This window comes from Lucilia cuprina, chromosome X (genome assembly GCF_022045245.1).
Source record: "Lucilia cuprina isolate Lc7/37 chromosome X, ASM2204524v1, whole genome shotgun sequence".
NCBI classification, from domain to species: domain Eukaryota; kingdom Metazoa; phylum Arthropoda; class Insecta; order Diptera; family Calliphoridae; genus Lucilia; species Lucilia cuprina.
Genome location: NC_060949.1, coordinates 13,870,665 through 13,885,184, shown reverse-complemented (window position 1 = coordinate 13,885,184; position 14,520 = coordinate 13,870,665). Strand labels below are relative to the sequence as shown.

At 31.1% G+C, this 14,520-nt stretch overlaps 1 protein-coding gene across 1 annotated transcript in view; it reads right to left on the bottom strand.

Annotated features, from left to right (window-relative positions):
- The window catches only part of LOC111683294 (plexin-A2), a 93,431-nt gene that overhangs the window by 75,611 nt on the left and 3,300 nt on the right, over nucleotides 1-14,520 (bottom strand). The window contains exon 2 of the mRNA XM_046945449.1: nucleotides 10,675-13,389. Coding sequence (XP_046801405.1) covers nucleotides 10,675-13,369 — 2,695 coding nt within the window. The 5' untranslated portion in view covers nucleotides 13,370-13,389. The remainder of the gene's footprint in view (nucleotides 1-10,674; nucleotides 13,390-14,520) is intronic.

Here is a 14,520-nt window from a genome sequence, read left to right as displayed (position 1 = left end):
CCTCACGAAAAGAGGCTTCGATTCGTAATTTTACATCAACATTGTTACAGATGTTTATCGACTAAACACCTGGCTAATGAGTGCAAGTCGTTGGTGAAGTGTAACATCTGTCACGACAATCACCACTCTCTTTTGCACTCACCAGGAAAAGGTCAAAAGAAGAAAGGCGCGAAACCTAAATCCCCTACTTCAGCGCAGTCAAAAGCGAAATCTATGCCCTATCACGTCCAGACTTCTTATGTGCCATTAAGACATTCTATTAATCTGTCTCCGACCTTAAAGGTAAATTTGTTGATAGGTAACCGTCGAATTTTGGTCCGAGCGGTTTTAGACCTGTGTTGTCCGATGTCGTATGTTTGTGAGTCCTTTGTCCAGCCGCTTAGGCTGCCTGTCTCGTCTGCGAACGACGTTAATATATGTCGTTTGACTATCGGCTCAATAGTGCAACAGTGAGGAAAATGGTCGGTATACGAACCCTACCGGAAAATATTCCCAGCGATATTTTAACTTTATTTGACGGGATTCAGCTAGCTGATCCCACATTTAATCAGTCGGGACAGGTCGCGTTGGTTTTAGGGCCAGAACTAAGTGCTTCCATTATTAAAGGAAAAATACATTCTAGCCCGGGTATTCCACTTGCTCAATACACTTTATTTGGATGGGTCATTTCCGGCCAATCCCCATATTGAGAAAATAAAAACAATATTGACCTGTGAATGTTATTTATTCATGGGTACAGTCGAGAGACTGAAAAAATCCACCTTTGGGACTTCGGTTCTATGGGGAAAGTCGACTTCTGAGACTTCTTAATAAAGTAGCGACATCTCTTGTTGTACAACAACATCTACAACAAACACATGTATTTTGTTTTTGGAATCCAAGAATGTGTCAAAATAAAATATCCTTTAAGAACAAAATATAAATATAAAATATTACTTTTATGTTTAAAATATTAAGAATATAATTATATTATAATATATTATACAATTTATAACACTTTTAAACTACTTTAAAACCACTTTTAATTCATTTTTTCAACTTTTTACAAATTTTAACAAATAGCAAAACACAATTTAAAAATGGCGACATAAACAATGTTAACATTTTCAAAACAAACTTTGACAACTAATTTCATTTTTCTAGTTAAAAAAAATAGTCAGCTGTTCAAGTGAGGCTACTTTATTAATTTACTTTGGATTTATTAACCTTTATTTCTCATTTGTTGTTGCAACTAACTTCGTCGTTGCAATGTTCATTTTAGAAATTAATTTGAAACCATATTTTCTATTCCCTTCATACTACGTTAGGATTTATCTAACTACTTCTTTTTTCATCTTTGAAAAAGTGTAGAGATAAATTCTAACTAGTAAAACCGCTAACGGTATAAAGTCATTCGCAACTAGTTGCATAGTTTTTTTTTTTTTAACACTTGTTAAGTGAACGCCATTACGACCACTTGGTTTAGTGCACAACCCCTATTGAGAATCTTTAAGGTAAATATAAATTTAATAAATAAACTTTTTATTGAAAAAACTTAACTTTTTCTTGTCTTTTTATTTCTTTTTTTGCACACACACAAACAATATTTATTTGTTAAGTGTTTAAAATACAAAACAAATGCCATTTTGTAAATAGGTTCATTAGTTTTTTTCGTATTAACTTTTTTCGAAATCCATATCCGATTACAACTGTTCAAAAAAATAGGAGTACCGTATATTATCTTACCTAAGTTAGATTAATTTCCTTTATTCGTAGTAAATATTTAAAATATGATATAAAACTGTTATATTTAGATGATTTTGAGGTCAGTTGCTTTAAAATCATGATCAACATTTAGTTCGTTCAGATTAATTTTTAAACAAATCTTTTAAAAAAATTTAAGTTCAGACCATAAAGCATATAGTGAAACCCATTAAGTTTGCCAAGTAACACAATTAGAGGTGGTTTCATAAATGGATGAATTTTTAATGCATGAATACGACAACAAATTATATTTTTAAATCTAAATGACTTCAGAAAATACATTGGAAGCCCATTAAACGAAAAATATTAAGCTCTAACCAACGTTCAAGGAAGTTGTATAATAGGAATGATTCATGATGGGTCTTGACAAAAAGGGTATGGTCTAATAAATTGTAAAATGGTATCGTACCCCAAATGTTTTAGGTACACATATTAGTCCATGATATGCTCTCATATTTCCAATAAATAAACTTGATAAAATGGCGGTGTTGTCGTATAAAAATATTTTTGATTCTAATTTGGTGGAAGCTCGATCCATAGGAAGTAGGCAATTACATGATTGTCGACTTACTGATTCTAAAGCAAAACGTTAAAAGACCTCGCGTATAATATCTTTGTCGTCGACTTACTGATTCTAAAGCAAAACGTTAAAAGACCTCGCGTATAATATCTTTTAAGGCTTTCTGAATAAATTACTGTATATTTGTTGATAATCGGCCACGACATGTGTCATCAAGCCACTCAAAACCGTTGTCGGAAGGACATCAATTTCCGGAGGTTCATATACCCAAATTCTAAATTAAATCTTTACAAAAATGACTGACATTGTACTGGCACACATTAATTAATAATATTTTAGATGAAAGTGCTTTCGTTTTTGTTTTTATTTTAAAAATAGTTGAACTTAAATCGAATACTCCTATTATTTTGAACAATAGATTTTGTATATAAATTAAAAAAAATATATTTTTATACCCTTCACTTTCGTGAGAAGGGTATATATAAGTTTGTCATTACGTTTGTAATTTCTATAATATAATTTTCCGACCCTATAAAGTATATATATTCTTGATCCTTATAGAAAGCGGAGTCGATTAAGCCATGTCCGTCTGTCTGTCTGTTGAAATCAGTTTTTAGAGGACCCCAGATATAGGCGATGTCTGAATCTTCAATAATTCTATTAGACATGCTTTCGAGAAGATCACTATTTAAAATCAGCAAAATCGGTCGGTAAATAACGGAGATATGAGCAAAAATCCGAGACCTCTGAAAATTTCATCAAAAAATTGTTAAAAAAGCAACAACAACACTGTACATAGAAAAAGATGTACACGTGTGTGTGTAGATGTATTTGGTTTTATTCAGCTGTGTATTTTTTGTATGTTTGGAATTCAAACATACAAAGTATACACAGCAAAAAAATATGATTTGCATTTTTTTTTTTAATAAAATAATTTTCCCTTTTGTTTTGCAAATATATTTTTTGATGAATAGAAAAAAGTATTTAAAACGTTTTCAATTATATGAGAGTAGATTGTGAGTTATTGTACAATAATTTTTATGCGAATAATGTAAGTTTGAAATTTAAAACTAACACAAATTTTTTCCAAGTGCTTTTTAAAACAATTTTTTTTACGATAAACAAAAACAAAATCTACGTCTCGTCAATGTTTACCAGCAATGAATCAGAGGTCGAAGTCGACCGGCTTCGAGTCGGAGCTTAGCCGCCGCCGAACTATATTTAGTTGCTTGAGCCGCCGCCGAAACATTCGGCTTAAATCGACTCAAATTTTTTTAATGTTTTTATTAACTAGACTGTAAGATCAATTATGTTTAAAATACACTATGGTGAAGGGTATATAAGATTCGGCACAGCCGAATATAGCACTCTTACTTGTTTTTATACCCTTCACCTTCGTGAGAAGGGTATATATAAGTTTGTCATTCCGTTTGTAATTTCTATAATATAATTTTCTGACCCTATAAAGTATATATATCCTGGATCCTTATATATAGCGGAGTCGATTAGGACATGTCCGCCTGTCTGTCTGTCTGTCTGTCTGTTGAAATCAGTTTTTAGAGGACCCCAGATATCGGCGAGATCCGAATCTTCAATAATTCTATTAGACATGCTTTCGAGAAGATCGCTATTTAAAATCAGCAAAATCGGTCGGTAAATAACGGAGATATGACCAAAAATCCGAGACAACCTCTGAAAATTTCATCAAAAAATTGTTAAACAAGTAAGAATGCTATATTCGGCTGTGCCGAATCTTATATACCCTTCACCATAGTGTATTTTAAACATAATTGATCTTACAGTCTAGTTAATAAAAACATTAAAAAAAATTTGAGTCGATTTAAGCCGAATGTTTCGGCGGCGGCACAAGCAACTAAATATAGTTCGGCGGTGGCTAAGCTCCGACTCGAAGCCGGTCGACTTCGACCTCTGATTCATTGCTGGTAAACATTGACGAGACGTAGATTTTGTTTTTGTTTATCTTAAAAAAATTGTTTTAAAAAGCACTTGGAAAAAATTTGTGTTAGTTTTAAATTTCAAACTTACATTATGTTTTTATTAACTAGACTGTAAGATCAATTATGTTTAAAATACACTATGGTGAAGGGTATATAAGATTCGGCACAGCCGAATATAGCACTCTTACTTGTTTTATATAACTTTTTTCAACATTCAAAATAACAGTTATAAAAATTAGAGAACAAGTTAAATAAATAAATTATAAAAATATTTAATTAAAAATGTAAATCTTTCACTAAAAAATTTATATTCAAAATTTTTAAAATTTTCACTCCTATTATTTTGAACACATGTATAGAAAACACACTGTCTATAGCTAAGCGCATTTACAAAAACAAAAGAGTAGCAAGCGCATAGGGCTTGGACACCCTTGGTTTGGATGCTGTTGGCGTCATTGCGTTGTTATTTTTGTTTTTCGTTATGTATGTTTAGAGTCTGTTGGTTTAGATACCTTGTGTATTTGTGTTTTATTTCGTTTAGCGTTGTTGTTGTTGTTCTTTTTGTTTAGCTTTTGATGTAATAATAATGTAGTCGGGAAAAAATTTAAAATTTATAAAAGATGTTTAAAATACACTATGGTGAAGGGTATATAAGATTCGGCACAGCCGAATATAGCACTCTTACTTGTTTCATACTCTTTTTTTGCACATTTTTTATGACAGCGAGAAAAACAAACATGCAACTCATGCTACTTTTTAGTATTGTTGAAAAATATAGTGTATTTATTGCAACTTAAGTATTTAGTTAAATGATTCTGTAGCTTACAAATAAAAAGTTTTGATGAAAGCTTTTTGTGAATTGTAAATAAAAAAATTTGAAACAAGTAATATATTCCGCTGTGCCAAATTGAACATACCCATCACCATAGTTTATTTAAAATATGTTAATTTTATAAAATTTATATTTATTTTATTTTTCCGACTATATTATTATAATAACTAGCTTTTTCTACCCGGCGTTGCCCGGGATTGTAAATGATTTATAACATTAAATCTATAGATCAATTAATAATGTCTTTGCTTTTTACTCCTAATATGTCGAAATTTAAATGCAGAATTATATAATTCAGAATAATTTTCACAAAATTCACCAAAATCACACATTTTCTTCCTTTTCAAAATTCTTTCGGCTTGAGTGGCAAAAAATTACCTTTAAAATTAGCAACAAAGCAATAAAAAAATATTAATACTTAAGATTTCGGACTTTTAATAATTTTCTCCTTTAAAGCATGATTTAAACTTTTCAATGCATTTGAAAAGGTACTTCACTAAAAATTGAGAAAACTAAAACCAAAATATATTTCCTTAAGAAGCCTTCACACGATCACACTTTAAGTACGTAAAATCTAATGAAAAAGTAAGATGAAATTTCATCTGTATTTCAAAAAAGATAATAAAAGTCGTATGATTTATACTTTTTTGTTTATACGATTGGTATAAAACAATAATAAAATGAGTTTCCAACTTTTCCACTTTTTGAGTTTACATAAAAATACATCCCTGATCTAACAGGACGAAGAGAGGCATTCGAATGTCAAAATTTGCATCAGTATTTTAGACGATCGCATCCGTATCCTTTTACATAATTACTTGTGTGCTCGTGAGAAGGTTCCTTAGAATAAATAATATTCATTGACATAGAGAAAAAGTGTGTACTAATTTTCCCCTTTCTGATTTATATTTTAAAAAATGCATATTAATGCTTTCCAAGACAGTCTTGAAGTGTTTGGTTCAAATTACATAATTTTAGATTAAGTCGTTGTCATAATAAGACGTAATTGCATCAAAAAATATAGCAAAAATTCAAATATTTCCTTTGCAGTTTAATTTGTCAAAAATATTAATATGTATAAATTCAAATTCACAAAAATTCATAAACTTTATATTATTTTAAGATTACACAACAAAATTCATTCCTTTTATCTGTAAATTTTTAGTGAATAAGGGGGTAAGTTTCTTAATTTAAAAAAAATAATAATTTTACCGCGTTCCGTATTTCGTCCCTTTTTGATTTTTTGGACCAATTGAAACTTCTAAGTAAAGATACATTTCTGTTGAAAATTTCTTAAAATCGGCCCAGCCATTTAGGTGTGGATCTTACGAATAACACGAAACTCCATTTTTTACCCATTTTAATTTACATTTTCTAAAATATATCTTTTGACTGATTACAGCAAAATACTTCTCAAGTAATTCCATTTTTCCGAAAAAGTACCTAAACTACACATAATTTCCGTTAAGTTTGCTAAATCGAAAATATTTTCTCATTAAAATAGCCAAAAATAAGTTTGTATGCGCGAAAGTACCAATTTTTTATATATTAGGATAATATTGATTCTAATTCAATAAAGCTAACACTAAGTACCATCCTATCCACTCTAAGAATCACCGTATACGGCTATAGAACTATTACATACTAAAACAAGTATGGATGTATAGTCGCACATTGCAGACTATATGACACCAGTCAGTATGTTAAAAAAAGTGGATAATTTGTTAACTTAAAACATACTTTGAGCACTCGGTTATTCTTTTCAACGTCATATTTTTTTTACTTTCATTCTCGTTTTAGATAATTTTCTTTAATTAAAATATCTAATCGACTAAACAATGGAATCCTCCTCGGGAGGAAACTTTTACTCACTTTTACACCCAGATCCGCCACCCAAGCGTAAAAAAACAGTAATAATTATAATGTAAATAATACATACGATTTTCCTAACATCGGTGACAAACAAAACAACAACAAACAATGCCCAAAATATTTAGTAATAAAAAGTAAAATAGCAGACAAACCTATTCAAAGCTTTAATATTTTTCTGGTATCCAAAGCATTAGATTCAGTAAAAACAGATCCTGTACAAAATATTAGTTTCACTAGAGACGGAAATCTGCTCGTACTTACAAAAAAACGAAATGCAAGCTAATAAATTTTTAAAAACTGTTTATTTGCCCGGGTTATGTGCAGTTAAAAGTTCTTTACATCCCTCTTTATATACTATATAAGGTGTAGAATTTGCTCCATCCCTAAAAGAATTATCCGAACAAGAAATCAAATACGGATTAAAAACTTAAGGAGTTGTTGATGTCAGGAAGATAACTAAATTTCAGGAAGGAAAAAGTATTAAATACACCTCTTCACATTCTTGACTTCAATCAATATTGTCTACCAAAACAAATAAAAATTGGATTTCTAATGTGTAAAGTGGAACCATTTATTTCAAGCCCAATTCAATGTAAAAATTGCTTTAAATTAGAACATACAAAAACATACTGCAACAGCAATCCAATATGTGAAGTCTGCTCGTCATCAATTCATAACCCTGTACTATGCAGTAATGTGCAATGTGTTAACTGCAATCACCCACACCGATCCAACAACAAAAAATTTCCGCTTTTCAACATCGTCAAAATATTTTAATATATAAAACAATAAATAAATGCACTTATAAAGAGGCAACAACATGAATAAAAAAACTCAATTTTTGATGAAATTTTCAGAGGTTTTTTTGCTCATATCTCCGTTATTTATGGACCGATTTTGCTGATTTTAAATAGCGATTTTCCCATGTCTAACAGATTCGGATCTCGCCGATATCTGGGGTCCTCTAAAAACTGATTTCAACAGACAGACGGACATTGCTTAATCGACTCCGCTATCTAGAAGGATCCAGAATATACTTATATACTTTATAGGGTCAGAAAATTATATTATAGAAATTGCAAACGGAATGACAAACTTATATATACCCTTCTCACGAAGGTAAAGGGTATAAGAATAACAAAATGAAATGAAGAAGAGTTGATGATGTTGATACCTCTTCTAGGCACAACATGAGCAAAAACAAATAACAAACAATTATCAGAGAACTGTCAACCTAAACTATTATACTCCTCTACAAACAATCGATGATGATGATAATGATGAAGTTATCGTAGAAACAGCTGTTAAGGTAAAAATACCAATAACAATATTAAAATGTAAAACTGAACAAATACATGAAATATGTGGAATAATGGAAATAAAGGAGTATTCCGTACGTGAAATTTCTATTGGTCTCAAACTTTTTGCGATAAAAAGGAAGATTATGATAAAGTTCGTGAAGCTTTAACCCAAAAATTTAGTCCCAAACATTTTACATATGCTTCCAAACATGAAAAACCTTACAAGATAATTTTACTTGGATTAGATTAAACCGATCCAGCCGTTATTAAAACTCGCCTTACTAGCTTATGTCTTAAGTGTACTGATATTAAAATCGTTAATAAAAACGAAAATAACGATGAATAAGTAATTTTTATAGTATATTTCGAGAGAAAATCTATAACATTGAAAGAATTGAGACAAAAGTACTCCTCCATAATTAAAGTTAGATGGAAATACCAAAAACAAAATAAAGCTAAAATAACTCAATGTTATAATTGCCAAATGTTTGGACACGGTTCTAGCAGATTTATGGTTAAAACTTTTTGCGCCGCAGAATGTAATGCATCTTTTGAGAAATGTGCAAACTGTAATGTCCCTTGAGTGCCCTAGTAGGAAATCGAATAATAAAATTAGGCGACGGACTCAACCGAATTGAATTGGGAAAAATACACAAAATTATAATAACACAAACTATAGTGCGAAATTTCCAAATTCGTTAATAAAAAATTAAATTCCTAATTCCTCTATATATAAAAGATCAGCAAGAAGGTATCGGAGGAGGATTGGCAATATTTATTAGAAAGAATTTTCGCCACGAATTAATATAGGTATAAGAGTTTATACTCGAAATGATTTTATTGACTTCTACTCATGCTACTTTCCTGGTGGAACTGCAGGAAGTGATTCCTCGCGTAAATAATCATTCTTATCAAACATTCGAAAACTAACATCATTAAACAGCAAATACATTTTGACTGGGAATGTCAAAGAAGTAATTGTTGGGGCAATATTATTTTTAACCACTTACAACTTAAACAAACTCAAATAGTCTTCCCCCACGAAAACACATATATTCCTACTGATCCATCTAGGCAACCATCAACATTAGATTTTTTCTTATAAAATATAGCACATAACCTAGCAGCGGTTAAAGTGATAAATGAACTCATTTCAGATCATCTACCAATCTCTACTATTGTAGATTTTAGAGCGTATGTTAATAATTTACAATATGTGTTTAAGAAAACAAATTGGCAACGGTTTCAATCAGCAGTAAACAGAAATCTACCTAGTTCTACTGATATAGCTTAAATAACAAATACAAATCAAATTAACCTAACGATAGCAACTTTTAAGGAAGCTGTTAAAAAGAGAATTGATGAATGTACATCCAAGCAAAGAATAAATCCAGTTGTTAAAATGTTACCAAACTACATAAAAATGATTTAATTTATCATATAATTTTAATTGCAAGTAATATGCATAGGTTTTTTTATCTAGTATTGACTGATTTGTGATATGATTTTTTTTTTTTTTTTGAGATTGTTTGCCAATTTTGGGAAATTTCTGTTAGCTTTGAAATGGGGGAATGTTGTGTGGTTTAAGGATGTTGTGATTGCTCAGTCAATATTGCTGATTTGGATGAATTTACTTGTGACTGTTTTGGTGGAAGATGATTTGCGACTGTTATTGTATGCATGGAGTTTTGTGTTTGTGAGGATTTTTTCTGCTATTATATATTTTTGCTCTTAAGGAATTGTCTTTCACTTTGTTCTTTTAAAGTTAGTCTTGAAATTTTTATTATGTAATTGATTGGTAATTTTGGTATTTAAATTCTTTTACATAAGACAGATATTTTTTGGGGTAGTTTAAAACTTTCTTACAATTGACTTATATTTCTTCACAGAAGGTTCAACTGATAGCTTCATGTTTCTGTCTGATTTGTATTACCTATGTCCTTTACAGTCTGGAGGGTTATTTGCCATATAGTTCCTGTATGACATATTGATTGGATCTGTGAGTTCATTTATTCGAACGATTAATCGTCAAAAATTAATCGATTAACCGAACTACGATTAATCGTTTGAATACTCTAATATTTACATATAAATACTCAATATACTCTAGTATAAATTTTTACCCTTTAACAACCACTTAATATTTAAAAAAGCAATTTGCTAAAACTGATTTTCCCTTTTAAGATAGGAATACATTAATTTACAGTTACCTCTCTGGTTTTTGTTAAAAGGAATAACAATTGTGAAAGGTATACAACCCTATTAAACTTAACTGATTCTTATGTATCAAGATTCCTAAACTATTGTATTTAAATGTTTTTACAACTCTACAATAAGAAGTACTGTATTAAGAAGGCTTAATATTGTAATCTATAAAAATTATATTAAAAAAATATGATTCTTCAGAAGGATATAAAAAATATAGAAATGAAATTATTGTATACCTACCATGAATATCATGAGGATTGTCTAAAGGCTTCGACCCACCCCAAATTACCGCAAATGTTGCTGTTAAATTTGGTGACCGTGATGTATACTGAAATTCCATGTTGTCACAATATATAGTATCACCTAATAGTTGAGCGTTTAAGCTAGTCACACGACCTTCGATATTAAATTGACAAACAAATCGAGTTTGCACTATGAATTGTCCAATAATATGAACTTTAACCTTAATAGATTTACTAGTACCAGCAGCCACCAAAACTTCGCTTCCATCACCAGTCGCATTGATTGTGGGACAGAAACCGGGACCAGAACGATAACTAGGTCCTATTCGACTAACTCCAGTAACTAATATGTCATTTCGACAATTTTCGGCAGTATCATGTGTGCAGCGATGTGCCTCAACGCACCAATCGCATGGGAATTCTGACGATACGCATCGTGTACATGACGAATGTGTACTGCAATCAAAAAATGTAAAATCAGTCGATACTAAATCTGGCCCATTTCGTGTGCGTACGGATAATTTAGCAGTAAAATGATGTTTTCCTTGCTGAATTTGTGGCAGCATATCAGTGCGTGGAGTTGTACAATTTACACCATTGCGTTTTTTAGTGGCATTTGTAAAAAGAGCCTTTTCCTCGGTAGTAAATGCACACACAAGATTTTCTTTGAGTTGGGGCAAATGATCTATTATTAACTCTAAAGTACGTGCCGTTGTGCGTTGTAATTGGTGAGGCATGACACTAGTTATGGTTGTACATTTACCTGTCTTATAGCTAATCCAGTACAGAGGGTCGTTAACATCATCTTGACATGTAGATCTGGGCGAACATTTATTTTCTAATGAACACCAACCGCAATAAGGATCGCGTGCTCCTAAACATTCGCCACACGTCTTATAATCGCTACAGTCATATACCTTAGTTTTGGCCACTTGAGATTGCGACATTACGTATAAATGTAAGTTTTGATTATCGAAATGCATATCACGATGTATAGGAGATCCAATGTTTATTGGTATATTGGCATACTCGTTTGCCACAGTACTAGATTCAACAACTACTTTCTTTAGGTAGCCATTTTGCGTACCAATGAATGCTACTGTATAACCACTTGTACTTGTTGCTGCTATCGATGTTAAATTATCTTTAAACATTACAACAGGAACAGCAGTGATGGGCTGATCTCCACCCAAAGGTGAATTTACATCCAATCCACAAAAATCTTCGCCAATAGTTTGCAATTTAGTGGGTACACATGCCATATTTGGAGATATAAAATCTAGACCTCTTGAACCTACGCCATTGAAACAAGATTTTATATTTTGCATGAATTTTCGGCGAATTGCTTTTAACGAGTAAATACACAAAGCAGAGTTATCGGTAGAATGATTACCACGCCCCTCAGAAAAAACAGCAAACAAAACGTCATCTTGAGGTGTTATCGAAAGATTGTCTGCTAAATCTGCACTGGGTTTTCCGAGATAGGCGGCCTGCACTAAATTATATTTGGTGCCACCCTGCTCAGTGCTTATACAATCCACGGGAATTTCTGTATAAGAATAATAATTGGAATCTTCTTGACAAATGCGAACTAGTTTCGTTATATACTCTTTAGGATTCGAATGATGATTATGTTTTAGTTGTGTTGTTAAAAAGTAAGAAAATCGTTCAGAGCTAAACCCATAAATATAAGTAACTAAGTATCCTTCTCTAGCATAGGAATTAATAAATGTTCGGGTACCCGTTGTAACAGCCGATGAGGCAATTTGAAACATTTTGGTTTTTTCTAACGAACGAGAAGCAACTGCAGGTATTTCACTGCGATATGGGGAATTATTTGTGTATGTTACCCCAACATACATGACATTTGTAACGGGATGTTGGGGTGGGCCCGGTGCAATGAATGCAACAGTCGAAGAATTGGCATCATTAGCCACCACTGCGTCGGGCACTTCCTGTTCAACAATTGACACATTCTGCAAGTTTCGTACAGTACACGTTCCCTGAAAAAGACTTCCACAAACTATCAGACGCGATGTAGCACGATCGATTAATAAAACCTTATTATAATTATCGGTGGGTTTGCGTTGGGCATGTACGGGACAATCTAAAATTGAACACTCGACTGAATCATTTTTGGGACCTGTTTTAACGGTCTCGTGAATTTCTAAATCGGGCGATAATTGATACAATCGATTAACTCCTCCAACGTAAACACGACCAGTAACTGTGTCCACAACCAAATGATTTAGTGTCGTATCAAAGTTAACTTTATGTGTAATAATTGTACTAACATTTTTGCTGTCATCAGGCGTTATTGATGATGACGCTACTGCATCAGCGTTACTTGAGGATGTGCTTTTGTTTGATTTTTGAAACTGATGCAGTCTGGAGGATGTTAAGGAAGAAGATAAAGAAGTATTGCTTGTATTTTCTGTTTTTAAATCCGCTGTTTCAAATTTGCCAATTCTATATAAAGAAGTGTCTGAGTTTGTAAATAATATTCCATTGCGATCAGGTGTTAATAATGCTCCTGTTGACACATGTGATTGATGGGACGATGACGATTTTAACGTAGAGGTAGATGATGGTATTGTTGAAGTTTCCAAGGTTTTTTGGCTAGTAATTTGTTTAGATGTAACACATTGCATAACCAACATAACTGTTAGGAAGGAAAGAATAGGTATCTTCATTTTTTCACAACATATGGTTTCTGCAAGCAAACAAAAACAACTTCAATTAGAAAACTTATAACGATTAATAAGTTTGTTTTAATAATCAACTAAGTAATTTGCCTACGTAAATTTTTCAAAATTTTAACAAAAAACTTTATCTGAACAATTATTTTTAGAAAAATTAAGTAATTTGATTATTTTATTTTTTAAAGAATATCTTATATTTAAATTTTCATAAGATCATAAAAAGTAAAATCATGATATTTTTTAGGTTTTTTGTAAATTTTTTAATATTGCTGTATTTTATAAAATTTCAAATTTTTATCGCTCCTATATATTTAAATAACAATTTTTAGATATTTTAGTAGTGGTACGTCTAAATTTGGACATTTTTTATTAATTCTTCATTTACATAACCGAGCCCATAGGGCTTTATATGACTAATTAAAGCTACTAACCGATTTATTGCCATATATACCTTTAAGAATTCACCAATATTTGAATAATATTTGAATATTTAAATTTTGAATTGGATACATGATATAATAGAAAATCAATGGATTTAAATCGAAATATTTAATTTAATTTATTTTCAAGTAAACCTTGCCTATTGGCCATAATCGGTTGCAAATTTCTACTTAAAAAAGAATTTTTACATAAAATATATAATCATATAACAAATAATTAAAAATAAAAATAACTTATTAAAAAAATAAATTAAAAAGTTATTTTGGAAAAAAAAATACAAAAAGTTGTACCGCCAAAATCTAAATCCTAACTCAAAACGACGAAGGATTAATAATGGAAGTTCAACATGCATTGAAACAATAATTGGATAAAAAATCATTTGAAAAATTTAGCTATTCCCTTATATCCGCATCCTAAAAATCGTCCTTCCAATTCGGCCTGAAAGGACAATTTTTGAGTCCATATCTTGGAACTACTGTTTTCATGAAATGTGCAGAATATTGGTCATAAAAAAATATTCAATTCGAAAAATATCAATTGGTTTGAAGTTATTTTGTTCAAATAAAGAAGATTTTGATAAGGTTTGCCTTGCCCTTACCGAAAAATTTCAATTAGAATATTTTACATATGCTCAAAAGAACGAAAAACCATATAAAGCTGTTCTTCTTGGATTGGAGAAAACTGACCCTACAGTTATTAAG